The 27,502-nt window shown below is 40.1% G+C and overlaps 1 protein-coding gene and 1 pseudogene across 1 annotated transcript in view; one reads left to right on the top strand and one right to left on the bottom strand.

Annotated features, from left to right (window-relative positions):
• LOC104989107 overlaps positions 1-1,967 on the bottom strand; it is a 10,213-nt pseudogene extending 8,246 nt beyond the window's left edge.
• The window catches only part of LOC104989017 (chromosome unknown open reading frame, human C2orf43), an 89,083-nt gene that overhangs the window by 26,679 nt on the left and 34,902 nt on the right, over positions 1-27,502 (top strand). Inside the window, exon 4 of the mRNA XM_010840536.1 lies at positions 3,723-3,892. Within this exon, the coding sequence (XP_010838838.1) occupies positions 3,723-3,892 (170 nt within the window). The remainder of the gene's footprint in view (positions 1-3,722; positions 3,893-27,502) is intronic.

The raw sequence follows: 27,502 nt of genomic DNA, 5'->3' as shown, positions 1-27,502 counted from the left end.
CAGAAAGAGATGCTTTTCTGGAACTCTGTTGCTTTTTCAATGACCCAGCGGATGTTGGCAATCTGATCTCTGGTTCCTCTGCCTTTTCTAAACCCAGCTGAACATCTGGAAGTTCATGGTTCACATACTGTTGAAGCCTTCCTTAGAGTATTTTGAGCATTAGTTTGCTAGCATGTGAGATGAGTGCAGTTGTGCAGTAGTTTGAGCATTCTCTGGCATTGCCTTTCTTTGGGATTGGAATGAAAACTGACCTTTTCCAGTTCTGTGGCCGCTGCTGAGTTTTGCAAATTTGCTGGCATATTGAGTGCAGCACATTCACAGCATCATCTTTTAGGATTTGAAATAGCTCAACTGGAATTCCATCACTTCCACTAGCTTTGTTCATAATGATGCTTCCTAAGGCCCACTTGACTTCGCATTCCAGGATGTCTGGCTGTAGGTGAGTGATCCCATCCATTAATTCAGGCAATCTTCAGTTTAGAAACAGTTTGTTCCAAATATACTTAGTTGACTGTAACTTGGAGGACATTTTCCATATAATAAGAATGCTATAAATCATTTCCATGTTATCCTGATTTTTGATACAATTGGAATGTGATTTTTTTGCAGTGTTTTATGGAGAGTAAGCTAATGATTCCTGGAATTTTTTCAGAGTATATTAGTAATAGAGAAAGTATACAGTCAAGTATATAGATACTCTTTTAGCTTTTAGTTTTTGCTAGTAAAGTAATATCCAGAGGGCACATTGAAATTTTTTATTATTGATTGTTTATTTATACAAAGTACTTTCCCCATTAATCTCATTACTTCAGAAAACACTAAATGGTGTGTTTATCTTGCCAATCTACTGAGCAATTCCCAGAGTTAAAGACAGACTTACCTCTGATCATTACTGAAATATTCATTTCAGTAATGATTTGAATTATAATCATCCTTAAATACAGAGAAGGCAATGGCAACCCACTCCAGTACTCTTGCCTGGAAGATCCCATGGACAGAGGAGCCTGGTAGGCTGCAGTCCATGGGGTCGCTAAGAGTTGGACACGACTGAGTGACTTCACTTTCACTTTTCACTTTCCTGCATTGGAGAAGGAAATGGCAACCCACTCCAGTGTTCTTGCCTGGAGAATCCCAGGGATGGGGGAGCCTGGTGGGCTGCCGTCTATGGGGTCGCCTAGAGTCGGACACGACTGATGCGACTTAGCAGCAGCAGCGGCATCCTTAAATATGTTATAGAGCCTTATTTCTAGGATCAATGAAGTTTTTAAATGTATATTATATTTAGCTCATTTTCTTTCTCTTTGCTCTAACCATGTAAATGTTTTTGGTGTCTATTTGAGGGAGGCCTTAAATGACAGGAATTGGAATGATAGCAATTGTAAGTTTCATTTCTGAAATAGTTTATGCCAGACCCTTCCTCTGTACTTTAAAGTGTTATGCAAGCAACATTCCTCAGAGGCTAAAACTGCTATCTCCTGTTTATATGTAAAGAGACTTCAGCCAGAGGTTGAAGGATTTGCATGAGTCACTTAGTGAGGGGCTTAGCTGGAATTTAGAACCAGATTTATCTTGTCTCTGGTGCTCCTGATCTTTGTACTATACTATACTGTCCCAATGAAAGGACAACTTCAACATTTTCAAAAGTTGTCTATTTTGAAAAATAAAGAACTTGGATCGCACATATTATAGGTATTTGTTTTGGGGTATCGGAACAATGTGATCACTCCTGGGTAGAGTGATCAGAGAAAATTTATGAGCATAGTGAGTGTAAAGAACTCAAATAGAATATTAACTAAATCAAAATTTGGATTTGGAGACATCAGAGGCCCTATGAAAATCGAATTCTGTCTCTTCCCAATTCTGTTTTATGTTGAACTTCCTTGTTAAATGGAGAATGAATTCTAGACTGACCTGGAAAGAAGGATCAGAGCAGAACTCGGGTCACCGGGGAAATCGCCTATTTCCATAGTACCGCTGAAATAGGGAACTAAGCCTCACTGATCCAGCAAAAGGCTTTTCAGTAACTGTATGCCAGGCATTGTAGAAAAAGATAAGCAAGACATGAATAGTACAGCAGTAGTAAGTTAGGAATCATGAGGTGAGACAGACATGGGATGTTGCGGAAACTGAAAGAAGGAGGGCTACTTTACTCCTCATGGACTGAACCATAAAAAGGCTTCTCAGAGGATGTAACACTGGTTGAGAGTTTGAGGGATAAAAAGGAGTTAACTAGATTAAGTGGGCGCTGAGCACTGAAGGAAGAAAAACCAGCATGTACAGATGAAACTGAAGAGCAGTTCTTCAAAATGAGTTTTAGATACTTATATTATAGTTTGCATCAGTACCTTATAGGAGTCATGAAGGCAAGAACTTTAGTATTCCAATGATTCAAATTTTAGAAAGCTATTGACTACCTTGTGAAATTTTGAAATAGTCTACACCCTGTCATTGAGGTTAAAACCCTGATACATGTTCATTCAGTTCAGTTCAGTTCAGTTCGGTCACTCAGTCGTGCCCAACTCTTTGTGACCCCATGGACTGCAGCACGCCAGGCCTCCCTGTCCATCACCAACTCCCGGAGTTTACCCAAATTCATGTCCATTGAGTCGCTGATGCCATCCAACCATTTCATCCTCTGTCGTCCCCTTCTCCTCCTGCCCTCAATTACATGTTCATAGGGAAAACCTATTGAAGTTTTCTCTGTTCATAGAGTATCAGAGCTGGCAGCATGCTCTGAGGTTGTCTAGTCAGTTCATATTTTCATTCAACAATGATATTTACTGGGTGCTATTCACAGAGGACACAGAAATGAAAGATGGACCTTGCCTTCAAGGAGCTCATCGTCTAAAGGAGGAAATGAAAAGACAGTTATACAAGTATAATAAAATGCTAAATAAGAAGGGGATACGAGTTAAACACAAAGGAAGGCTCATTCACTTTTCCTAAAAATTAGCTAGATAAAATTTTGATTAGATCTTGAAGAATAGAAGACCCCTCTTCCTTGTGAAAGGAAGAAAGAATGTTTTGGGTCAGGACTGTGCTGGTTAAAAGGAACAGTTTGAAACATTTCTACTTAAATGTTTCAGTCTTGATTTCTCTAAACAAACAAAGATTATCAAAGCAGTGTCATAGATTTTCTTGGCTGTCTACTAGTCATATAACTGAGCCTAACCAGTGGTTTTCAATGTGTGGTCCTGGGACCAGCAGTATCAGCATTTTCTGGAAATTTAGAAATGCAAAATTTCCAGCTCCAGCCCAGACCCACTGAATCAGAGTCTGGTGATGGGGCCTAGCAATTCGTGTTTTAACAAGTCTTCCAGAGGATCCTGACGCATGCTAAAATTTGAAAACCATTGGCCTAAACTACAACAGTTCAGGGAATAATTGAGAGTCATGGGCTTCAAGGACAGAGACCTGCTTTTGAATCTCACTGATCCCATTTCATAGCTGTGTAACTGCCAATCTATTTCCTAACATCTGAGCTTTGGTATTTTCTTCTATAAAATGAGGATAAGAATATTCCTTTCCAGGGTTGTTGTGAAGATTGATAGATACAATTTAAGTAAAACACCAACATTGTGGCTTGCACATGGTAGGCTTTCAATAAATGATAGCTACTACTATTGGTATTGTTTTTTCTTTTTTTTTCATTAAGATATTTTCCCTGGTGAAATGATTGCTTTCATTTACTGAATAAAGAGTACTTACATATTTCCTTTTAGATCCAAATGCTGAAGAAATTAAGGACATCTATGGAGTCCGTGTTCAAGTAGAACACAAATTAGCTTTCCTGAGAACTCAAGTGCCAAAGGAAATGAAGCTTGTGGTCATTGGCCATTCCATAGGCTCCTATTTTTCCCTTGAGATTCTGAAGCACGCACCTGAGCTCCCAGTAAGTATGCCTCCAAAGGTGACTGTCGGTACTTATTGTGCGCTTGCACAAGTCCTCTCAAATGTCCTTTGCACTTTTGTCTCTTCTTTAATTGATAAGTAGAACACAGAGAGGGATCCTTGGTGGCTACCTTTACCCTATCTCTGTAGTACTGTGGGCCTGTGTTGAATGTATGTTCATACCTTTCCCACCGTGTTTCAAAAATAATGCTGAACGAGGTAGGAATTTTCTGACTAAATGCCTGTGTTTTAAAAAATTAAAGCGTAGTAAATTCATAAAACTAAGATCATGGCATCTGGTCCCATGACTTTGTGGCAAGTAAAAGGGGGAAAAGTGGAAACAGTGACAGATTTTATTTCCTTGAGCTCCAGAATCACTGAAGATGGTGACTGCGGCCATGAAATTAAAAGACACTTGCTCCTTGGAAGGTAAACTGTGACAAACCTAGACAGCATATTAAAAGGCAGAGACATAACTTTGCTGACAAAGGTTCATATAGTCAAAGCTATGGTTTTTCCAGTAGTCATGTACAAATGTGAGTTGGATCATAAAGAATGCCGAAGGATTGATGGTTTCGAATCGTGGTGCTGGAGAGACTTGAGAGTCTCATGGACTGCAGGGAGATCAAATCAGTCAATCCTAAAGGAAATCAACCTGAATATTCATTGAAAAGACAGAAGCTGAAGCTCAAATACTTTGGCCACCTGATGCAAAGAGCCGACTCATTGGAAAAGACCCTGATGTTGGGAAAGACTGAGGGCAGGAGGAAAAGGGGGTGAGGATGAGATGACTTGGATGAGGATGAGATGGTTGAGATGGGATCACTGACTCAGTGGACATGAGTTTGAGCAAACTCCAGGAAACAGTGAAGGACAGGGAAGCCTGGTGTGCTGCAGTCCATGGGGTTGCAAAGAGTCGGACATAACTGAACAGCTGAACAACAGATAGTTAATTTATAATATTTTAGTTGAGCAAATGTCTGTTAAACTAGGGTGACCTGGAGTTTTTAAGTTACATATAACCTGCTGTTGTTCATAAAGGATTATTTAAAGGCAGTCACCAACTAAGACTGAGGCAAGAATCTTGTCTAGGAAGAGAATTGTATAAGTATTCATTTTTGCTCTTGTTTAGTCACTAAGTCGTGTTCGACTCTTTGCGACCCCATGGACTGCAACACACCAGGCTTCCCTGTCTTTTACTATCTCCTGGAGTTTGCTCAGATTCATGTCCAGTAAATTCTCATATCTCCTCTCAAAAGGAGGAAGATTTATCATCATCCTTGTTGACAGGAAAACAGCTATGCTTAAGGAACACTAGATCGTTATTTAGTCCTAAGTCTGCATCCTTATCTGCTTTGTAGCTTGGCAGCCTTTTTGAGATACTCATTCATAAATACTTACTGCGTGCCACTATGCACCAGATAATAAGTGAGACACTGGAGACATAAAGACCTGTTTAAAGTGCCAGGAAAGCTAGCGAACTATAAAACACTTCGAAACAAAACAAAACCTCATACCTTTACTGACATATACCATTGAAATGATGCATTAAATGCGATTCACAACATAAATTATTTCCTCATTCAACAAACTCACATATTCAGCACTTGCCATGTAACAGGCCTCATGCTGCATTTTGATGACATCCCAGTGAATAAAATAGTCTGTGAGGCCAAGAGAGCCTGAAGCCTAATGGAAAACACAGACTAACCCATAGGTGTGGTACCTACTGTCTTATGTGAATAGAGAGTGTGTGGGAGCATGAAGGAGTGCTATTTAACCTGGTAATCTGAAGGCAAGACAGGAATGATTCTTTCCTGGGACCTCCCTAGCCTGGGAGATTTTCACTCCATGTGATAAAACATCCTCAGTGGTGTCTCAGTTCAGTTCAGTTCAGTCACTCGGTGGTGTCCGACTCTTTGCAACCCCATGAACGGCAGCACGCCAGGCCTCCCTGTCCATCACTAACTGCCGGAGTCCACCCAAACCCATGTCCATTGAGTCGGTGATGCCATCCAACCATCTCATCCTCTGTCATCCCCTTCTCCTCCTGCTTTCAATCTTCCCAGCAACAGGGTCTTTTCAAATGAGTCAGCTCTTTGCATCAGGTGGCCAAAGGATTGGAGTTTCAGCTTCAACATCAGTCCTTCCAATGAACACCCAGGACTGATCTCCTTTAGTCTCAGTGCTCACTAGAAATTTGCTCCTTTTCCCACCGGCTTAACACACTTAACTTCTTACTTATGATTGCCATTGGGAAAATTACAACTGTAACCGCCTGGGGTATGGTGTTTCATACCAAATGGGGCTGTTAATTTCTCACATTGGGTATAAGAAAGTATGTATTTCATCTTAAGTGTGAATTCAATCAATTCTAGATCACATTCCATTTACTGTATTGCTTCTACTCTATTTTCCCCCCCTAGATAAGGCATTTCAATCAGAAAGCAGGCTTCCCCCCCGCCCCTTTTTTTTTTTTTTTTTTTAGCATTTAGCATGGCTTCTCATCTCTGTTATGCCTCTGAAGCTCCTCTGGTGCCATTTTATGAGGCTACTGTTTTCATAATATCCAGTCCGAGCCCTTAGCAGTTCTCTTTGCACGGTTGCTACAACTCCTTGCTCTGGAAACAAGACACCTAGGTTCAGACAGTTGCTGTCGTACTTTGCTTGTGTGACCTTGCGCAAGTTACTGAGTCTCCCTGTACCTTTGTTTCCTCATCTGTAAAAGGGGGATAGTAATGTGTTCTTCAATGGACTTTTGTGAGAAATTATATAAAGAATGGTGGCTCAGATGGTAAAAGTGTCTGCCTACAATGCAGGAGACCCAGGTTAGATCCCTGGGCTGGGAAGATCCCCTGGAGAAGGAAATGGCAACCCATTCCAGTACTCTTGCCTGGAAAATCCCATGGACGGAGGAGCCTAGTAGGCTACAGTCCATGAAGTAGCAAAGAGTCAGACACGACTGAGCAACTTCACTTTCACTTTCTTTCATATAAAGAATGATACCTAGAACTTAAAAGTTTTATGTAAGTATTAGCTATAATTATCATAGTGGAGATAACTGGAAGCACTGGCTCAGTCATTAGGTTAACTACTGTGTTAGTAATCTCAGCTCAGAACTTAACAGTATAAAGCACTACACATTTATTCTCTCCCAGTTTCTGTGGATCTGGTCATAACTTGGCTGGATCCTCTGGTTCAGGGTCTCTCACGAGACTGTAATCAAAGTGTCTTCCAGGGCCGTGGTCTCATGTGAAGAACTGAATTGAGGAGAATCTGCCTCAGTTTACTCCTTCAAGTTTGTTGGACTGAGAGCCTCGGTTCACCACTGGCAGTTGGGTAGAGGCCACCCTCAGTTCATTAGAATGTGGGCCTCTCTAACTTGCCCCATCAGAGCAAGTCTGGGAGAAGAGCCAGAGAAAGAGTCTGCTGGCAAGATGGAAGTCACAGACCATAACTTTAATTACAGAAATGATACCTCACTACTTTTACAGTATTCTCTTTGTTAGAAACAGATTACTAAATCCAGCCCAAACTCAAGGGGAGTGGAGTATACTAAAGCATGAATATTAAAAGGCGAGGGTCACTGGGGGCCAAGTCAGAGGCTGCCCACCCCACCACTATCCCAGTTAGTATTTCACTTGTGTGATGTACTGTCAAGCATGTGGATATGTAGGCATATATATAAATTAAAATACCGAATACATTTCCTGGTGTAGGAAGTAACTTGGTCTTGTCAAATAAAATGTAACAAACTGATATGAAGTGTAATTTTTGGTTATTAGTTGTTCCAAGTGTTTCAAAAGCTTTAAAACCATTTTTGAAAGTGTGCTTGCATGTTTGAAATAATAATAGCATTATTATTTGTGATGGTTAGTTTTACATGTCAGCCTTATTGGTCTAAAGGGTAGTCAGATAGTTAGTAAAACATTTCTGAGTATGTCTGTGAGGACCAGAGAAAATCAGCATTTGAACTGGACTGAGTAAAAAAGATCTGCCCTGACCATGGTGGGCAGGCATCATCCAGTCTATTGAGGGCACAAATAGAGCAAAAACTCCAGGAAGGGCAGATTCTTTTTCTCTCCTAGAGTTGAGACAGCCATCTTTTCCTGCCCTGTGACCTTGTAGTTCCAGATCTCAAGCCTTCGGCTTCACCTATTCCCCTGGTTCTCAGGTTTTTGAACTCGGACTGAACTATACAACTCACTTTCCTGGTTTCCAGCTTGCAGGTAGCATGTGGTGTGGGATCTCTTAGCCTCTCTCAGTGTGTGAGCCAATCCCTATAATAAATGTTTGGAGTCTGTTTCTCTGGGGAACCCTGGCAAATACACCATTCTGTAAACATAGGAAAGAAAAGATCCATTTCTGAGTCCTTCGATTTGTTAACTTAGAGATCTTTCCTTTCAGTTTTTGTTCGTTTGCTCCACATCCATTCTGCATGTACTGTTTAATTTTTCCTGTGCATATTTGAAGATAGTTGTTGAGCACATTTGTTTTGAATTTCTCTCTCTTTTTTGGCTTGTGTTCACATATCTGTTGGGAAAGAACTAGTCCCATGCATTTTACAGTTAATGTAGCTTCTTGCAGCTTCCTCAGCTCTATCACTTTCTCATTAAGGATCTGCTTTCAAGTGTTCCTGCCCTTGCAGGAATAGTGGTGAAAAGAGAAAAGGCAGATGAAACATGAGCTTAACCTAGTCTAATTGTGGAGACATAACTCATGCTGTGATTATAGAGTTTCCAGAGAAACACAAAAGGCTGTGTTTTCTTATAAAGGATGTACTGTAGAAAACAGCGCATGCAATAAATTGTCCATAAAGTTTACCCGGGGAGGAAGGTGAACATCTGTATGATTTTTTTTTAATTATTATTCAAAAGCTTTATCTGGTTTCAATTAACTGCACTGTTGAAGTCCTCCCCCCAATACACACCCCTCTTTAAACACCTGGCCCAGCTAATATTGGTGGTGTGATCCCTGCTGAAGTGTTGAAATTTCAGTGTCTCTGGCCTAATCTCAGACGGCACAGTGCCTGCATGCCTGAAGTTAGCATGATACGCTCCATTTAAGATGTATTTGACAATCAAATAAGTTTGTATTAGCCAGAGTGTTGCAATCCCTAATCATTTTGCCAAAAATAAGTTAGCTGTTATGTTTTACAACATATGAAGTGTGATAATAAGAAACTTGTGTTTCCATCTCTTATGTTATTTTTACTGGAATATTTGACTTCCATAAGATTTTTGAGGACATATGTGTAGTTTAGTAGCTGGTTTATTTGGTTTTATTTTGGTTCAGTTCTTTATAATATTTTTGTAACTAATGATAGGAAACTATGGTCATAAAATCATTTTAAAAGACTTACTGTATATTTTACACATAATGTCTGACCTATTTTTTAATATACTGAAGGAAATAATTGACTCACTCTTAAAAATCTCATATTAAAAATTTTGTTTCTTTAAGCAAATTTGGTAGAATTATAGAAAGTCTTCATATATTTTGACATGAATGTCCAGAATAAAAAATTTTTAAAAGAAACTTGAGAAAATAGATAGTTGGAAGATTGTTCAATAGCACTGTCATGATTCAAAATAATAAACACAATTTCAGATTAGTAGGATCTTTAGAGACAGTCTAGTCCCATCTTTAATTTTATAGGTAGAAATGGAGAGAAAAGTGCCTTGCCAGGATTCAGCCTTGGCTCTATCTCAATCTAGGGGTAAGATATGATTACAATAATTGTGGATATGTTGTTGTTGTTTAGTCGCTAAGTTGTGTCCAAGTCTTTTGTGACCCCATGGACTGTAGCCCGCCAGGCTCCTCTATCCATGGGGTTTCCCAGGCAAGAATCCTGGAGTGGGTTACCATTTCCTTCTCCAGGGGATCTTCCTGATCCAAGGATTAAACCCATGTCTCTTGCATTGGCAGGCAGATTCTTACTACTTAGCCACCAGGGAAGCCCAGCTGTGGGTATAAAGAAAGTCTAAAGAAGATATCTGCTAGTGCTACTGCTAAGTCGCTTCAGTCATGTCCGACTCTGTGCGACCCCACAGACAGAAGCCCACCAGGCTCCCCCATCCTTGGGGGATTCTCCAGGCAAGAACACTGGAGTGGGTTGCCATTTCTTTCTCCAAAGCATGAAAGTGAAAACTGAAAGGGAAGTTGCTCAGTCGTGTCCAACTCTTCGTGACCCCATGGACTGCAGCCCACCAGGCTCCTCCGTCCATGGGATTTTCCAGGCTAGAGTACTGGAGTGGGGTGCCATTGCCTTCTGATGGTTCTCTAAATCTTCGGATGGTGGCAGAGCCTCTAGATAGTATGGAATGTTCCTAGAGTGTACACAACCAGCTCCATGCAACTCATTACATTGTAGCTCATGGAATAGTAGATTAGACCCCATGAATGAAAAAGAAAAAAGTATTAGTTGCTCAGTCCTGTCTGACTCTTTGTAACCCCATGGATTGTAGCTCACCAGGCTCCTCTGTCCATTACATTCTCCAGGCAAGAATACTGGAGTGGAGTGCCATGCCTTCCTCTAGGGGATCTCAACCCCAGGGATTGAACCCTGGTCTCCTGCATTGCAGGCAGATTCTTTACCATCTGAACCACATGAATACTGCTCTGTCAATGGTAGGGCAGAAGGGGTGACATGGGGATAAAAATGTAATCATCTCACTGTCTAGAACTTTCCTTTAAATCAGTCTTCTGTATGTTCAAAATGTGCCATCTGATTCTTCCAAAAAATTGCATAAAGTTCAAGGTTGAGAGTTGAAAGCCCCGGATTCTTAACTGGGCACTAAGTCATAAAGTGAAATTCAAGTAATTTAACTTTTATTTTCCTCTAACAATTTATATGACATTTAATGATAACACTTCCTCCCTTTCCAAGGGTACCAGATCCTTCAAAACTTAATTTTTTATATTATTTGGCCTTCCTTGGGGAAAATGCACAATACCATAGAGCTTCCTTTGTCTATCTGGTTGGCAAAAATACCTTCTCTCTAAGTGAAATTTCCAGATTACTTAAACTTACTCTTTAAAACCCTAGACTATGAGTAAAAACTTGTCTAAAACATATTTTTAACTTATCTGCCTTCTTCAACAGTGTATGTTGATTATAGAAGAACTTTTCCCTAATGATTCAAGGACATCATTTTGATCAGATCAGATCAGTCACTCAGTCGTGTCTGACTCTGAGACCCCATGAATCGCAGCACGCCAGGCCTCCCTGTCCATCACCAACTCCCGGAGTTCACTGAGACTCATGTCCATCGAGTCAGTGATGCCATCCAGCCATCTCATCCTCTGTCATCCCCTTCTCCTCCTGCCCCCAATCCCTCCCAGCATCAGAGTCTTTTCCAATGAGTCAACTCTTCGCATGAGGTGGCCAAAGTACTGGAGTTTCAGCTTTAGCATCATTCCTTCCAAAGAAATCCCAGGGCTGATCTCCTTCAGAATGGACTGGTTGGATCTCCTTGCAGTCCAAGTGACTCTCAAGAGTCTTCTCCAACACCACAATTCAAAAGCATCAATTCTTCAGCACTCAGCCTTCTTCACAGTCCAACTCTTACATCCATACATGACCACAGGAAAAACCATAGCCTTGACTAGACGAACCTTTGTTGGCAAAGTAATGTCTCTGCTTTTGAATATGCTATCTATACTATTATACAATAAAATACAGTTAAAGGGATTTTGCCCATGTCCTGAAATTTCTTAGATGACAGTGCTTTTTTAAAAAAGAATTCTCATGTCTATTTATTTTATAGTTACTCCATCTCCTCTGTCAGTGTTAGGTACCATGTCTCCTCCCTACTTATACTTTGTGGCTACTGATTTGCTGCAAATAGAGAAAACAGATAATCGTAGAATTTCTTTTCAAGTAAAAAATGGACACATCTTAAATGAAGATATAAAGTAAAACTGGCAAAATTAAGTAAATGGATTTTGACATTTCTTAGAGAAATAATAAAATAGCTTACTTTCTTTGGTTTATTATGAGCACCCCCGTGATGTATGTAGATAATCAAAATTTTAGTATTTTAGTGAGATACTCAAAACACACCACAAGTACAACTAAGAAGCTTGAAAAACTTTACCAAAAGAGTTAAAATAGCATGTTGGATCATCTCATCTGTGTGTTGAATCAGAAGTACATCTCATCTACGTTAGGAAAAAAATAAATTCAAATACTCTGAAAGAAATGAGGTCATTGAGCTTGTGGTACACTTACACTATTCTGGTGAACCTGCTTGTCTGCAGAGTTAGACATGCTCGAGAGAAACATTGATATGATTACACTAAGTTGTGTTCAACAGTCAAGATAATCCAGAGGTGGGGGAAGAGTAGAAGATAATTCATTTCTCAAAGTAACTGTTGTCAAGAGTCCTGTCCCTAGATTAATTGGTAAGAAGCAGAAGGCAAAATGAAGTATCATGAGGCTCTGAGTGTTTTGAAAAGAGAGGTGACTTCTAACTGAGAAGATCAGACAAAAGCATCATTGAAGAGCAGGTGTTTGAGCAGAGGAAGGATGAGTCAGTGTTTAGAAATAGAATTTGATGGGGATTTTTTGGGGCAAGGTGGGAGTTGCTATCCATTCTAAACAGTAGGAAATGTATGGGGGAAAAAAAAGAGAGAGAGAAACGGTTTTTATCCCTGGGCACTGTAAGGGAACCAGCACAGTGTGCATGAAGGGAGCAGTGGGGCAGGAGAACCTAGGCTGATAGAGTGCAAGTGCAAGAGAGTTTGGACTCTATTTTCTGGACAGCATGGAGCCACTGAAGGACCTGTGATAATAGTAGTCATGCACTGGGTAAATTAACTTCTCAGTGAAAAGGAAATGGAGAGAGAGTATAGAATCAAAAGTAAACAACCAAGTGAATAGGCAAGTTGGCTAGTTCAGATGAGAAATAAAGAAGACAATAGACAGGATTCACCCAGGGACATTGTTAAAGAGAGAAAAGAAACAGGTCATAGATGTATATTAGGAAAGTGACTTCATTTGATGGAAAGGAGGATGGAGAGGAGGAAGCAGAGAAAAAGGCAAAATTTATAATAATTTTCCAGACAATTGTCTGCAATCCATTAGTGGGTCCTGAATTCACTTCAGTGGGTTGGAGCCTGTGGATTAGTCAAGATATGGTATACTATGCCTTGGTAACACAGTGTCAGTAGCTTTTAACAATAAAGATTTGCTTATCACTCTTTGAGGATAGGCTGCCCTCGTGTAATTCTCTCCATGCACTCTTATTCCAGAACCCAGGTTGATGAAATAGCTTCTCATGGCAGAGAATAAAGAGGAAATAGTGAGCCACACTTTGCATTTTAAAACGTCTGCCTGGAAGTGACATTTGTCACTCCTCATACTACACTGGGCAGAGAAAATCACATGAACAAGTCTGCCAGCAGGGAGGCCATGGAGTACAGTCCTCTTCAGAGAAGGGAAACATATGTTTGTAAACAATAAAACAGCATTTGAAAATAATAAAAGTAAAATAAAGCAAAATAAAATAGAATGGAAAATATTAATTTTATGGTTATAAAGGTATGTATTGTGGAATGTTTTTTGAATATGTGTTTTTATGAGTATGTGTTGAAATCCTAGGTTACAATATAGAACGTATATCTTATTGTGGGTCAAGGTAAGGAACTTAAAGGTCATTAACCTCGACTAGGGTATGCCACAGAAGTGAAGAAAAGAGAAAGGAGAATGTCTGGAAAGGCAAAGGTATGTGGTAGATTAAGGACGATCACAGATTCTTTGCCATTCCTTTCTCAGGAGGTTAGTCTCCTTCCCTTCCCCTTTGAATTTGGGCTGGGTATGTGATCTCATTTCACCAATGGGACACAGAGGAGATGATGTTCTGGTACTTCCAAGCCCAGGCCTTAAGGGGACTGGGAGCTTCCATTTTCTCCCTCTTGGAAGCCAATGCCAAATTAGAGTTTAGCAGCCCTGAGACCACCAAACTATGAGGAAGCCCAGGCTAGCCACCCAGAAGGGGATCATGAGGCCCCAGAAGTGAGTGAAACCTTCTTAAACTTTCCATCTGCTATGAGAAGCAACCAAGTAAGTGACCCAAGTCTATGCCATGTGGAGCCAAAGTCTAGCTGAGCACTGTTTGAATTCCTGACCCACAGAATCAGAAACAATACATTTGAGGATGGTGTGTTAGGTAGGAGTAGATAACTGGGATAAGGTAAAGAAGTTGAGTTGAAGAGAAGGAAAATTTAAAGCTTCTGATATTGGTAATCGGAACATCATTGATAACCTAGAAGAGAACATTTTTAGTGAAATAATGGGAGAAGGAGGTTGAAGAAAGTTAGGTGCTCCAGGAATTGGCTGGTGAAGTGGAGAAGATAAGATGATAACTTAAGGAACAGGTTGGTCTAGGAAACATCTTTTCCCTGTAAGTGGGAGAGAATTTCGCATCTAGCGGGAATAGCCCATGCAGAGAGAGATGCTAAAAATGAAATAGAAATGTTTAATGGAACAGATTTCCTCCTCTTTGTCCTTTAAGCCTACACACTTGAATACTTGGATTTTTCTCAATCTTCATGTCCTTGCAAAAGGGTTTTTGTGCCTTGTGCTTGGTTCTTCATATGAGCCCAGAAACTTGAAACAGTTAAAAATTGAAGTTATTGTCATTACTCATACAGTTTATCCAAAATTCACTTGAAATTTACAAAACATGTTCACGTGTAACAAAGTTATTAACAACCTAATCTTTTCCCATTTTACAGGTAAGGAGAACAAAGTTCCAAGGAGTTATGTCTTATCCATATGTTAGTTAGCTAGTAAATGGCAAAACTAGGACTTTATATTCTGTTCTCTAGCTTTCCTATCATTGGCCTTCAGGTGAGTTAGTTAGGAACGTTATGATTATGAATAATTAGAGCAAGTTACTTTGACAAACCATCAAAACCTATTTGACCTAAACTTAAGGTTTCAACTGTTAATTATTTAAGACTTGAGTTCTTCAAATACACAAGGAGGTTTTAGTGGGAAGTGGGTGAATGCTTTTGAGGGAAGTAAGAGAGAGCTGGGAGAAGCAAGAACATGGCTGAATGTCTGGATCATGGAAGATCAGGGGAGTTGGTACTGAGGCACAGGCAAGGGCAGAAATCAAAGACAGTGAACAGAAACCTAGAATTGAGCTGGGGCAAAAGGAAGGATAGAATGTGAAGGGAATTGGAAGATTCTGCAAACACAGTGCCCAGTAGTTCTACCGTTGTGTCTACATGACCCATCAGTGAACCCGGGTGCAAGAAAACCACAGGGGTCAGGCAGTCAGCAACTACTCTGGCTTGTGAAAGACTCTCATAAATCCCCCATTCTAGGGAGGGTTTGTGCACAGTATGATGGAATGCTGTTTTTCTAATCCTGTATGTATATTTTAAATACATATTTGTTGTCTATGTGTGCACACACACGTTGTCTTTTCTGAATTACCCACAGACTGCCTTGTTGAAAACTAGACACGTGGAAAGTTTCAGCTTCAGCCATTTTTCAGTTTCAGCTTCAGCCATTTTTCAGTTATCTGCATATAAAAAAAAAAAGATCCTGAAATTGCTTTCAAAGTGGAAAAATTGTGTGGGCTTTTTTCATCTTTTCATAACTCAAAAACTATTTAATATATTTTTTCAAACTTTGCAAAAAAAAAAAAAAAAATCACCTTTGGGCTGAACCAAGCATGGAAAATTTCACCACAAAGGGCTAATTTTTTGGAAAGCTGCAAGAAAGTGAAAACAGGAGTTTATAATAGAACATTCTTCATGCATGTTAATACTTAGTACTTTATCTAATGCATTTCATCTGAGAATTTCTGAACACTTTTCAGATTTAAAAATTGAGCCATTCTAGTATTTGTGGTCCATGATAGACTATTAGATGTGGAAAATTCTCCGCATCCTCTTAAAAGTTCAGTATGTATTAGGAGTTCGTGAGATATGTTTACTATCTCACTACAGATAGGGCAGATGAAGTGAAGTGGCTATTAGCCAGAGAAAGCCTTACATTTACTGCTTAAACACATTTTATCACCATCTCTTCCTGGGGCTTCCCAGGTGGCTCAGTTGTAAAGAATTGGCCTGCCAGTGCAGGAGAGTCAGGAGATACAGCTTTGATCCCTGGGTTGGGAAGATCCTCTGGAGGAGGAAATGGCAACCCACTGCAGTGTTCTTACCTGGAAAATACCATGGAGAGAGGAGCCTGGCTGCTACAGTCCTTAGAGTTGCAAAGAGTCTGATGCTCCTGAGCAACTAAGCACTCTTCTTGGTCCAGGAGTAGTTGTGAGTAGAATATATTTGATGACATAAGGTTTTAGATTCATCTATCTGAGCCAATAGTTCTCAAAGCAGTGTCAGTATCATCAGGGATCGGATAGAAATGCAAATTATTCAGCACCACTTAAGAATCTTAAACTCTAGGCCTGGGTCCCACCAATTGGTGTTTTTAACAAGTACTGTAGGTGATTCTGGGGTTTCCCTGGTAGCTCAGATGGTAAAGAATCTGCCTACAATGCAGGAGACCTGGCTTCAATCCTTGGGTCAGGAAGATCCCGTGGAGAAGGAAATGGCTACCACTGCAGTATTCTTGCCCGGGCAATCCCATGGACAGAGGAACCTGGTGGGCTACCGTCATTTGGACACAACTAAGCACACACGCATGCAGGTGATTCTGGTGCATGCTCTAGTTTGAGAACTAGAACTTTCTCCAAAAGGTTGGAATGTAGAATATTCAAGATGTTATGGACAGTTAAATCTGTCCTTGGTCTTTTCATGACATGTCATTTCTGTCTTCTCATATCATTCCTTGGAAGTGAGAGGAATATTTATCAAGTTATCTAAAAGAAACATCTTCTTTTCTGTATTTCATGTGTTGTAGTTCTTTGCACCTAGGATCTTATCCACGGGTACAGCTAGTCCCCTTGAGTAAAGGTGTTGATACAGGGAAACAGCATTACCAAGACAGATTTTCTCATTTCAGTGATTCAGGCCTGGGATGGGACTATATTTCATTCTCATTTCTTTGAAGTCAAGTTCCAAGATTTAAGCAACAAGGTGGCAGAGGTCTGTCAGCGGATGCTGATTTAAGCCCTGCTTTTTTGTGTGTAAGTTCTCAGTCATATGCTTCGCAGAGACTTTCTGCATTCCAGCAAACTCCACTGTCTATATTTTTATATGTTCAGGCAATGAAGTAATTATATATGTGGCATTGTAACAAGTTTTGAGAATATTCTAGTGACAGAAGAGGACCTTTATCTAATCACTGGTGCCCCGGCTTGTACGGGTGAAACTTAGGCATAGCCTTGGAGGGGTGTTTAAGCAGTTTAAGGTATATTCTTCAGTTGCAGTCCATTTTGGTAGAAGTGTGAATATTATCAACTAAACTAATAATAATAGAAAGGAAAAAGAGACGTCTTTTAAAATTGATGACTTAAAAGTTTTATTATGAAAAGTTTCAAATGAAAAAAAATGTATAATAAATATCCAGATAGCCATTATCTGAAGTAACATAGCTACTAATATTTTCTCTTTACCTATTTTTTTTCTTCAGATATTTTCAGATAAATTAAAGCCCTCATATCTCACCCTTAAAAACATCACTGTGCATCTTTTAAGAAGGATTTTTTTTCTTATATAACTACCATGTCATCACACCTAACAAAATTAATGGTACTATCTAATATAGTTCATATTCAGATTTTCTTAGTCCCCAGAATGTTGTTTTACAGTTGGTTTGTGAGTCCTTTCTTTAAATTAAAGGCTTTTCTTTCCAATCATAAAAGTTAATATATTTTTAAATTTCAGGAAGGTCAGGAAAAAGTTTTTTTAAAAAGTGTACTGTTATTTATTAGGATGTATTTAAGATATCTAATTTCCTTGTAGATATTTAGTATAATTAAAGATTAAATTATTATTAGCCATTTTACTATAATTATTATTTATTATATTACTATAATTATAATTTAAGGACCTTACTTAATTCTTTCAACAACTCTTGAAGGAGGCTATTCTTTTCCCATTTTATACATGAGGAAACTGAGACTTAGAAGGACAGAAGTAACTTATTCAAGGTTAGACAGCTTATTGGGGGTGTGCTAGAATTTGAACCCACATTTGTTTGACTCCAGAGTCCATGTTCTCAGCCACTAACTAGTCTTATTAAAAAAGAATTTGTGGACTTCAGGAAAAAGAATAGCAGCTTCTCAGATAAAGGTACAAAGGACATGTACAGATAATTCACTGAGGAAGTTAGAAGAAAGTCTATCCAGAAATGTGTGCTGAGTACAATGTATGACACAGTGCTTAATAAACCAGCGTATGGTAGTAGTTAATAGTGACCCTGTTGACTCTGGTAGTACTTGATGTTGACGAGTGTACCTCAACAGTTATCAAAGTGAGTTGCTGCTATTGCAGTATTTTAAAGAAGAAGTTCAGTGTTGTGTGTGTCTACCTCTGTGTGCATTTTTAGAAAGTCTGAGCAGGTAAATACCATGTGGCTTACAGTGGCGGTCTCTGGGGGAGGTAGAAGTAAGGGTGTACAGGAAGTGGAGACTACATTGTTTCTACTTTTTGCAATGATCATGTGTTACCAGAAAAAAGTAATTCCTATGAAAAGTGTTCATAGCCTTTGAGCCTACTAATTCTTTTCTTTGGAATGTATATTAAGAAACTAATCTCAAAAGTAACACATTCATGTACAAATATTTGTATAAAAAATTGTAAGCATCCTAATGTCCAACTATGAGGGAAAGTTTGAATATGGTATGTGCAATTATTAAAAGTGTATTTTCAAAAGACATTCTAAGACATGAAAGATAATTGTAGAATATTAAGGTTGCTATAATAATAAAGAGAATACAAAGCACAACTATATATCAAGAGATAACATGCATTTAAAAGCTTGAAAATAAAATGAATACAGAGGTTGTGTTTGAATGTTGTGTTTTGGAGTGATTTTCACCCTTAAAATTTTCTTTTAATGGCACATATTTTTGTAATAATTTATGGTTATATGTTTTCTTTCCTTTTTTAAAAAGCAGTTTGATTTTATGACTTCGTAACAGAAAGTTGGTTCAGAGAGGTAAAGTTTTTAGTAACTTGTTCCACAGCAAGAGATAACAATCACAGGGGGAAAGAAAGGGTAGCATCAACTTCATGGTTTCTCTGCAGGAAAAGCCACCCCTGAAAGCAATAGTGGCTCTCAGTCAGTAGCAGCATCTCAGTAGCAGCCATCCTAGCTTTTTAACTCATCCTACTCCATTCAATTTAAGCAAGCTCCAGGAGTTGGTGATGGAAAGGGAAGCCTGGCGTGCTGCAGTCCTTGGAGTCGTAAAGAGTCAGACACTACTGAGCGACTGAACTGAGCTGAACTGAACTCCACTCAATTAGTTAGGCTTTTTCCATTCCTTGCAATTTTTTTTTTGGTTGTTGTTGTTAATAAACCCTGCCTTCTCCCCCTTCATAAAATAATTTGGGTTGTGGATCGGTGTATATCTTGTTGGCTTGCCTCATGATTGTTATTAATTTTTGAATGTGATAACAAAATCACAGGTTGGGATCAGCATCATCGTTCAATCCTGCTGCTAGGGTGAAGCAGACCTATTTCAAATCTCATCAGACTGTAAGTTTCATAATGGCTAGGACTTTAAGAGGCCCTGGGGTGTAAGCGAGCAAGTGGCACATGCTAAGTCAAAGTTGTTGTCTTTGTGAATAAACTGGCAGTTGGATGGATACAGGTCTGAAAAGCGTAGCTCGTGCCTTGCTACATTCAGACCTTATTTTGCCAATGAACTGGATGTTCACAGAAGAACAGATTCTGAGCCCCAGTGGATGGAGCATAGCAGTCAGTGAAGAGATAACATAGAAGAAAGTGGAAACAGATGAGCAAAATTCTGTGAAATTGGTTTTTTATGGCTATTGTTTATTCCAGCCAGAAGATTCTTTGCAAGTCTGTCAGTTTGTGGAGATGAGAACTATGAATGTGATGGTTAAGAAAGGAAAAGACTCTTTAATATGGTTTCCCTGTGTGCATGAGGCTGATCTACCCTGCCTTCTTGCTATTATGGAAAATCTGTGAACAATATGCAATGTAGGCCTCAAAAAATTCCCTGAAGTGGAAAAAGCCTAGCAGGCACTAAATGAAAGATGCTTCACAAGAACGAAATGTGGTTGCTTTGAGATCTGATGATACGAGCCAGTTCAGACCAATTGCGTTTGGTTGGGAAGAAGCTAGATTTTATCAGGTATCGGGGAGATATACTGACAAATGCATAAAGACTGAAGGCCAGCATTGTTTCTGACAACCTGTTCCTCGGAAACCAGACAGTAAATAATTTCCCATTGTCAGTCATAAGAGACCAGAGGAAACAACACACGAATGAAGTCTGTAGACAGTCCACAAGCTCCACTGCAACCAATAATTGTATCTCCTCACCCGCATAGTTGTCGGCGCTTCTGTGTAAGTCAAGCTGAGTGTTAGAGAGTCAGCCTTTTCCTCTTTCATAACTTGCTACCCTCAGAAAAGTGCTGAGGAGCTTGTGCCTACTGCAGAGGGCAGTCATGTCATACGAATGCTGATTGACATGGATTCAGAAGTGGTTTCATGAAATCTTGGGGCTGATTCTGATGATCATCAGGGTGCCAGGGGAATTCTCCTCAAGGTCCTCTGAGAGAGGTGGTCTCAACTTGTCCCCTTTGGCCGTAGTCCCTACGCCTGCCCTGTGCATACCTAGTGCTCCCTCCTATTATTATCTCGTATTAATAACTCATACGTCCACTTCCTTTCTGTTTTTCCTACCACACCTAACAGATGGCTTCTGTCCACCATTTCAAGTCATCTCAATGCAAATTCTTGGTGAACTCTTCTGTGATTCTTCCCAGTCATTTTTACTGTCCTTCCTTTACAACCCTTTTTCTCAAAATTATTGTGTATTCCAACTTGCATTATAGGTATTACATATTTATATGATTCTCCATATTAGATTTTTGAGCTTATTTTTAAATTGAGGTATAACTTTCACATAGTAACTTTTTTTCTCTCGCTGCTTCAATCTGGCTGTTCTTTCCTATTTTCTAGTTCAGTAACCCTCTCTTCAACTATAAATATACTTCTTTTAAATCCATCTGTTGAATTCTCAGTTTCATTCATTCTATTTTTTGCTTATAGAATTTCCATTTTATTGTTTTCATAGTTACCGTTTCTTAAAATTCTACATCTTGTCACTTAATTTTGTGATCATGTTAATCACGGTTATTTTGAAGTTCATGTCTGACTTTCTCCTTTGAACTGTCAGCAGTGTTTTAAAGTACAATTTTATTCTTAAAAAGTAAAAATTCAGAGATGACATATTTGAAATAAAAATAAATGAAAATTGTACCTGATAATTCCATTGTCTAAGTGTCTTGTCTATACATTTCTTTTCTGCTTTCTCCTTCTTCGTTTTCAGTTACGCTGTCTTGTTCCTCAGTATGTTTGTATGTTAGGGTTCTCCACAGGAACAGAACCAATAGAAAGTGACTAACTATAAGGAATTGGCTAACACAGTTATGGAGGCTGACAAGTCCTAAAAACTGGAGTCAGTAAACTGGAGACACAGGAGAGCTGGTGGTGTAAGTTTTGAGTCCAAACACAGGCCAACTCAAGACCCAGGAAGAGCCATTATTTCGGTTCAAGTCCAAAGACAGGAAAAAAAAACAATGTCCCAGCTCAAAGACAGTCAGCAAGCCCAAGGAATTCTCTCTTACTCAACCTCTGTTTTCCTCAGACCTTCAACTGATGGGGTGAGGCCCACTAACACTGGGGAGGACAGTCTGCTGTACTAGGTCTTACTGCCACAAGGGTTAATCTCATCCAAAACACCCTCCTAGACACACCCAGAGTAATGTTTGACCAAATATCTGCTAACCCCATGACCCAGACCAGTTGACACTGAAATAAACCATCTCTACTTGTTAAGTTTTTCTTCAGCTGAATACCTATCATTATATTGATATATGAAAAATTATTAAGATAATATGAGGCTCCTGTCTTCCTCCAGAGAGGATTTACTTGTGCTTTTGACTAGCAGTTATAGTCAGGCTTCCCAGGTGGCGCTAGCAGTAAAGAACCCGCCTGCCAATGCAGGAGACTTAAGAGTTGTGGGTTCAATCCCTGACTCAGGAAGATCCCCTGGAGGAGGGCATGGCACCCCACTCCAGTGTACTTGCCTGGAGAATCCCCTAGATAGAGGAGCCTGGCGGGTTGTGGCCCATAGAGTCACAAAGAGACTGAAGTGACTTAGCACAGCAGTTATAATGAGGATCAGTCACTTTAATACGATGAGGAATGGGGCTGAATCAGGGCTATCTTTGTGAGGCCTGGTACACCGCTGCTTGTAAGGCGTAGCCAATTAGTAGTTCCCACTGAGAGCCCAGCATCCCTTCTCTTTAATGGGCACCAAATGCCCAAGTTTTGACCCTTGAGCCACAGAAGATTTCCAGAAACTCTTCAATTTCTTGGCCGTGTAGCCATTGCTTGCAAATTGGTAAATGACTAAAAAGAACTGTTTCAGCACACTTCTCAGAGTTTCCTTTGTCTCTAGAATTTTGGCCCTCCAGGTCTCTTCTGCCTTTATACTTCCAAAGACACTTAAAAAAAAAAAAAAAAAACAACTTTTTCCAGCTTTTCTAATTGTTCTTGGCAGGCAGATGGCTCTGCATCCCCACACCCCATCACCGCCATTACTGCTTCTGCCTAGCTTCCCGTTCTCCAAGCTTTGCCTTGAGAAATATGCCATTTCGAGTTCTTTGTTCTTCATGTGACCTGTTTTTTCTCTGGACAGTTTTGGAATCTTCACTTTATCCACATTATTATGTTTTGTGATGACATTCCTTGGGTTGTTTATCCTTTCTAATCCGGAAACTGGCATTCTTACATCCTGAAAACTTTTCTCGTATTTTTTTCCTACTTGTTTTCTGATTGTTCACATGTTAAACCTTCAGAAAAGATTCTGTTGATGGATTTCATTTTCCATTGTTCATCTTTCACTCTTTTTAAAGTTCTATATGATGAGAAATGGATAATTTCCCAGCCTTATCTTGGAATCCATCTAATTAAACTTTTGATTTCAGCCTTCATACAGATAACTTCTTGTTCCTTGTTCCCTTTTTGTGGAGTCTTTTTTAACTTTTTGAGTGTTTCTTTCTCTCTCTGAGGAAAGCAAATTTGGGGGGTTTTGCTGTATCATGCATTGTCTCTATTCATTCTGAATTTTCTCTATCACTTTTTGCTTATGTTGATCTATAATAGAAGCTTCCTCAAGTGTCTGACATTCCTTTGTTATCTGTTCACATTTAGAAATGAAGCACCAGAAATCCTAGGAGGTTTGTGTGGGTGTGGGCCTTGTCAACTAGGCCACTTCACAGCAGCATGATGGGATAGGTATCCTAACTTTTTTTTTTTGGGGGGGGGGGGTTATTTCCCAGTGTCACTATCAGTGCATTCTTTCTCTAGAGCCCTTCAGTATCTCCCCTAAAACCTTCAAATCTCCTGCCCGAAAGCATCATCATTGAAGTGAGACAGTGTGAGAGGCTGGTGAAAGTGTCAGCATTCATGTTGGGCTTTCCCTCAGCCCTCCTTTCCAAGAACGGCCCTTTTCCCTGCCTTTCCCTGGAAAACTCTCTCCATCAATGTGTGTACAGAATAAACCTCCAGCCCTGAACTGTGGCTGGGGAGGGGAGTTGCTCTGGGCTATTGGGTGAGGCAGTGGGCCTGGGGGCACTGCCCCCTGCCTTCCATTGGTTCAGTGTGCTGTGTCCTTGCACTGTCATGGACTACCTGGTGGGGACTTGAGGCACCCATGAACCAGGAAAGAAGCCTTGCCCTCTTAGAGGTCGTAGTCTGCCAGGGGGAGATGATACTGAACGCAGAAATTACTACGTTCAAAGGTGAGAGACGACCTTGATGAAAACAGTGGAGCAAGATAAAGGAATTAGAAGCGCCACGCCTGGGGGTAGAGGGCAGTGGTGGACTGTACTTCGTTCTTTCTAACTGTGGGAGTGGTTTCAAGCTTACCAAAGAGTTACAAGAAGAAGAAGAGTACATAGAATGCTGTATACACTTTACCTGACTTACTGTTGTTATTTTACCTCATGTTCTGTGTTATTTGCTCTCCCTCTCCTGCCCCACTACACACACACACACACACACACACACACACACACACACACGTGTATAAGGGGAATGGGGAGAGTCAGTGTATGTGTGTTGTGTGTGCATGTGTGTACATATATATAATGTATATATCTCTCTGAACTAGTTGAGAGTTAGTTACATATATTATGGCCCTTTGAAGTGAGCGATTCTTTTTTTAAGCTGGTGACTAAAATTTGCACTTGGTAACAGAGTATGTGATTCCTATTTTCATCGTGCAGTATTTTCAGATACCATGGGGCATTTTTAATTGATAAATTAGTGATATTTGGATGTCAGGTGCAGCATAATAAGAGCTGGCAGGAATGTGTAAAGGCTTGGGAACGCAGGCTGGTAGGGGTGGTAAGGCCTTCCCAGAGGCACTTGGCCTTTCTCTGTGCTCTGCAGGAGCAGAGGCCTTAGAAGTGCAGAGAGGCCGAGGTGAGACTCAGGAGCCAGGGTGGGGAGCGGCTAAGCCTAGGAGATACTGTGGCTACACAAGGAGGGCTGGTCTGCTCAGGGAGCTGGTGTGTCTGGGTGACAATGGGAGCCGGAGCACCCCCTTCAGAGACCTGTGAGGGAAAAGATAACATGGGTACATCTCTGATACATTGTTATTTTTTCCTGAATTGAAAGGAGGACAGATTCTTACTTATTTTATGATCAAAGCTGGTATTGGGGTTTATGGACTCCCTTCAGTTATTTGGGCCTAACCTTTTGCTGCGAGTTAACAGCTTGTTTTCCTGAGTTTTAATCTCTATCTCATGGGGTCTTAGCTTCCCCAACTGTTGGATCTGCCTGCCGCCAGATAAAATGGGACGTGCTTTGCCATAATCCATGCCTCTCCTTTGACTTCTGAGAAGCTCGGAGGGTTTCCTGAGACAGCTTCTGTGGCCGAAATCCCTTGTTGTCTGGTGCTTTGTGCTGCCCCCAGCATGTGCCCTGCCGTGGGGCCTTCCCTAGTCTGAAACCCTGTGATGGATACCATTGCCTTGTCTTCATACAAGTATACAGTGGTGTTTTCGTGTGTGGAACTGAAGCATACATGTTTCACAGCATCTTTCATCAAGGTTAAATGGGGACGACTCTTTTTTACTGATCTCCCTGGCTGACCCCGAGTTCTTGTCATCAGCACTTTGCTTATGCAGGCATTCAGTGAATGTTTGTCAAATAATTTCTCTTTCCATGGCCCTTTTCAAAGGTTCCTAGGCCATGATGAAGAGGTTTCTTGTGCCCATTTTATGTTTCTCTTGTACTTTTATTTCCGATAGGCTTCTGCCTAGTGTGTGTTTGCCATAAATCTCTCTTCCATTAGACTTCAAGTTCTCTAAAAGTGGAGACTCTTTGTCTTGTTCACTGTTTTGTCTCCAGCTCTCACCACAGCATTTGGTGTATCGTAGGTACCAATATGTCTTTAATGAATGAACAAATGAACAAGCCAGAAAACAATCGATAAACCCCATGAATGACTCCTCCTTCCCTCTCCAGTGATTCAAGCTTTTAAAGACTGGAGTTTCTAACTTAGAAAAGCTCCAACTCCATCGTCAAGTAATTCAGGATTTTACTTCCTGACCTGCTTAGGGTATTCCAACTCCAAGCTTAAGAAATTGCTAAGTAAGATTTTTGGTCAGCAAAGCCATTCTTTTAGATCCTGTGTAGCTTTGCTGTTATTAACCAAGAGAAAGCTGATGTTGCCAGAGGCCACGATGGTGTTGTGAGAATATCGGAGCTGTAGACATGACGGTGGCTTTGCTATTGTCACCATTCACTGAATTCTGGGGTTACCTGGAAAACACTGTTCAGTTCAGAATAACAGGGACTCTGTGATAGATTGCTGGACTCCAGAGCGGCTTGAGCATCATTAGTTTTCTGTTTGAGTTCTTAGTTATTCTGAATCTGAAAGACTCAAAAGGAAGTAGATTCCAAGAGATCTTAAGCTGAGGAGAAGAACGTTTTACATTCAAAATAAAATAAATCTGAAGTGTATAAAGTGACAAAAGCTTGAAAAGCATGGGTTGTAAGATTTTGAAGCCATGTTTCAAATGTGTAAGTGTAATCATATGTAAATATCAATGCAGATATGCAAGTGTTCCTTGTAATTTGCAGCCCTGAAGTGTAGATTAAAAGCATGAAATGACTTTTTTTGTTTTTTTTGTTTTTTTTTTATATTTGGGTAATTAAAGTGTAGAAAAATCTGTCCTAGAAGATCTGAATATAATTCACATGAATGAAAAATGGTAACGGTGGTCCGTCTCATGAACGTCATCTGTCGCATGCAAAATGTTGCAGTGGCGTGATTTTTTTTCATTATCAACTTTGAAGGGTCTTCCTTCTTAGGATTTAGGGTTATTCTGAAGTTGAATGATTTGGAACACTTGTAAATATTGGCCTGTCTCTAACAATAATGGTAGCAGTTGTTTCAACCACAGAGTTACATCACCAAACAATAATAATTATTAAGAAATTCTTTTGTCTGCAAGTATATGGTGTAATTAATGGACGGCATAGGCTTCCCAGGTGGCTCAGTGGACCAAAGCAGGAGATGCAGTTTCGATCCCTGGATCAAGAAGATCTCCTGGAGGAGGAAATGATAACCCACTCCAGTATTCTTGCCTGGAAAATGCCATGGACAGAGGAGCCTGGCAGTTCACAGTGCATGGGGTCTCACAGAGTCAGACACAACTTAGCAACTAAACAGTAACAACAGTGTGCTCTGACTTTACCGTGTGTGGATTCATCTTTATCACTTTGTAACTAAATCTCAGTTTTCTCATCTATGGAAAAAGAAACTTACTTGATAAGGTTACGCATTAAATGAGATTATGTATATAAAATACATTAGCATAGTTCCTGCTGCTGCTGCTAAGTAGCTTTAGTCGTGTCCGACTCTGTGCGACCCCATAGACAGCAGCCCACCAGGCTCCCCCATCTCTGTGATTCTCCAGGCAAGAACACTGGAGTGGGTTGCCATTTCCTCCTCCAGGGGATCTTCCTGACCCAGGGATCAAACCTGCATCTCCTGCTTTGGCAAGTGGATGCTTTACCACGGAGCCACCTGAGAAGCCATAAACTGCATACATATGATTCAGTAAGCTGAATAGCCTTATCCTAAGGAGAGGAAAACGTGGCCTTTGGGGAGAAGAGATAAACTAGGATTATTCCTAGCTCTGTGTTTTGACTACTAGCAACTTTATCTTTGAATGCTGCCTGGTTTTTATTGCATGTTCTCTAACATGTCTTAACGATGTTGGCAGTCATATGAAAGGAAAAGCTGTGTGCTATGTGTTCTTGTTTTCAGCTTGTAGGAAGTACCCTGCCATTATCACAGCAGGTGGGCTCAGCTGATAAGCAAATAGGGAAAGTAGCAGTGCCATTCTTCTTCTTAAGATGTTGAAGTACCGTTTATCGTGGCTTCATTTAGTCATAACAGATAGACAT

The sequence above is a fragment of the Bison bison genome, unplaced genomic scaffold, assembly GCF_000754665.1.
Source record: "Bison bison bison isolate TAMUID 2011002044 unplaced genomic scaffold, Bison_UMD1.0 scf7180017864145, whole genome shotgun sequence".
In the NCBI taxonomy this organism is placed as follows: Eukaryota; Metazoa; Chordata; class Mammalia; order Artiodactyla; family Bovidae; genus Bison; species Bison bison.
Note: the sequence above shows the minus strand (reverse complement) of the source record. Positions and strands in the feature narration are given on the sequence as shown.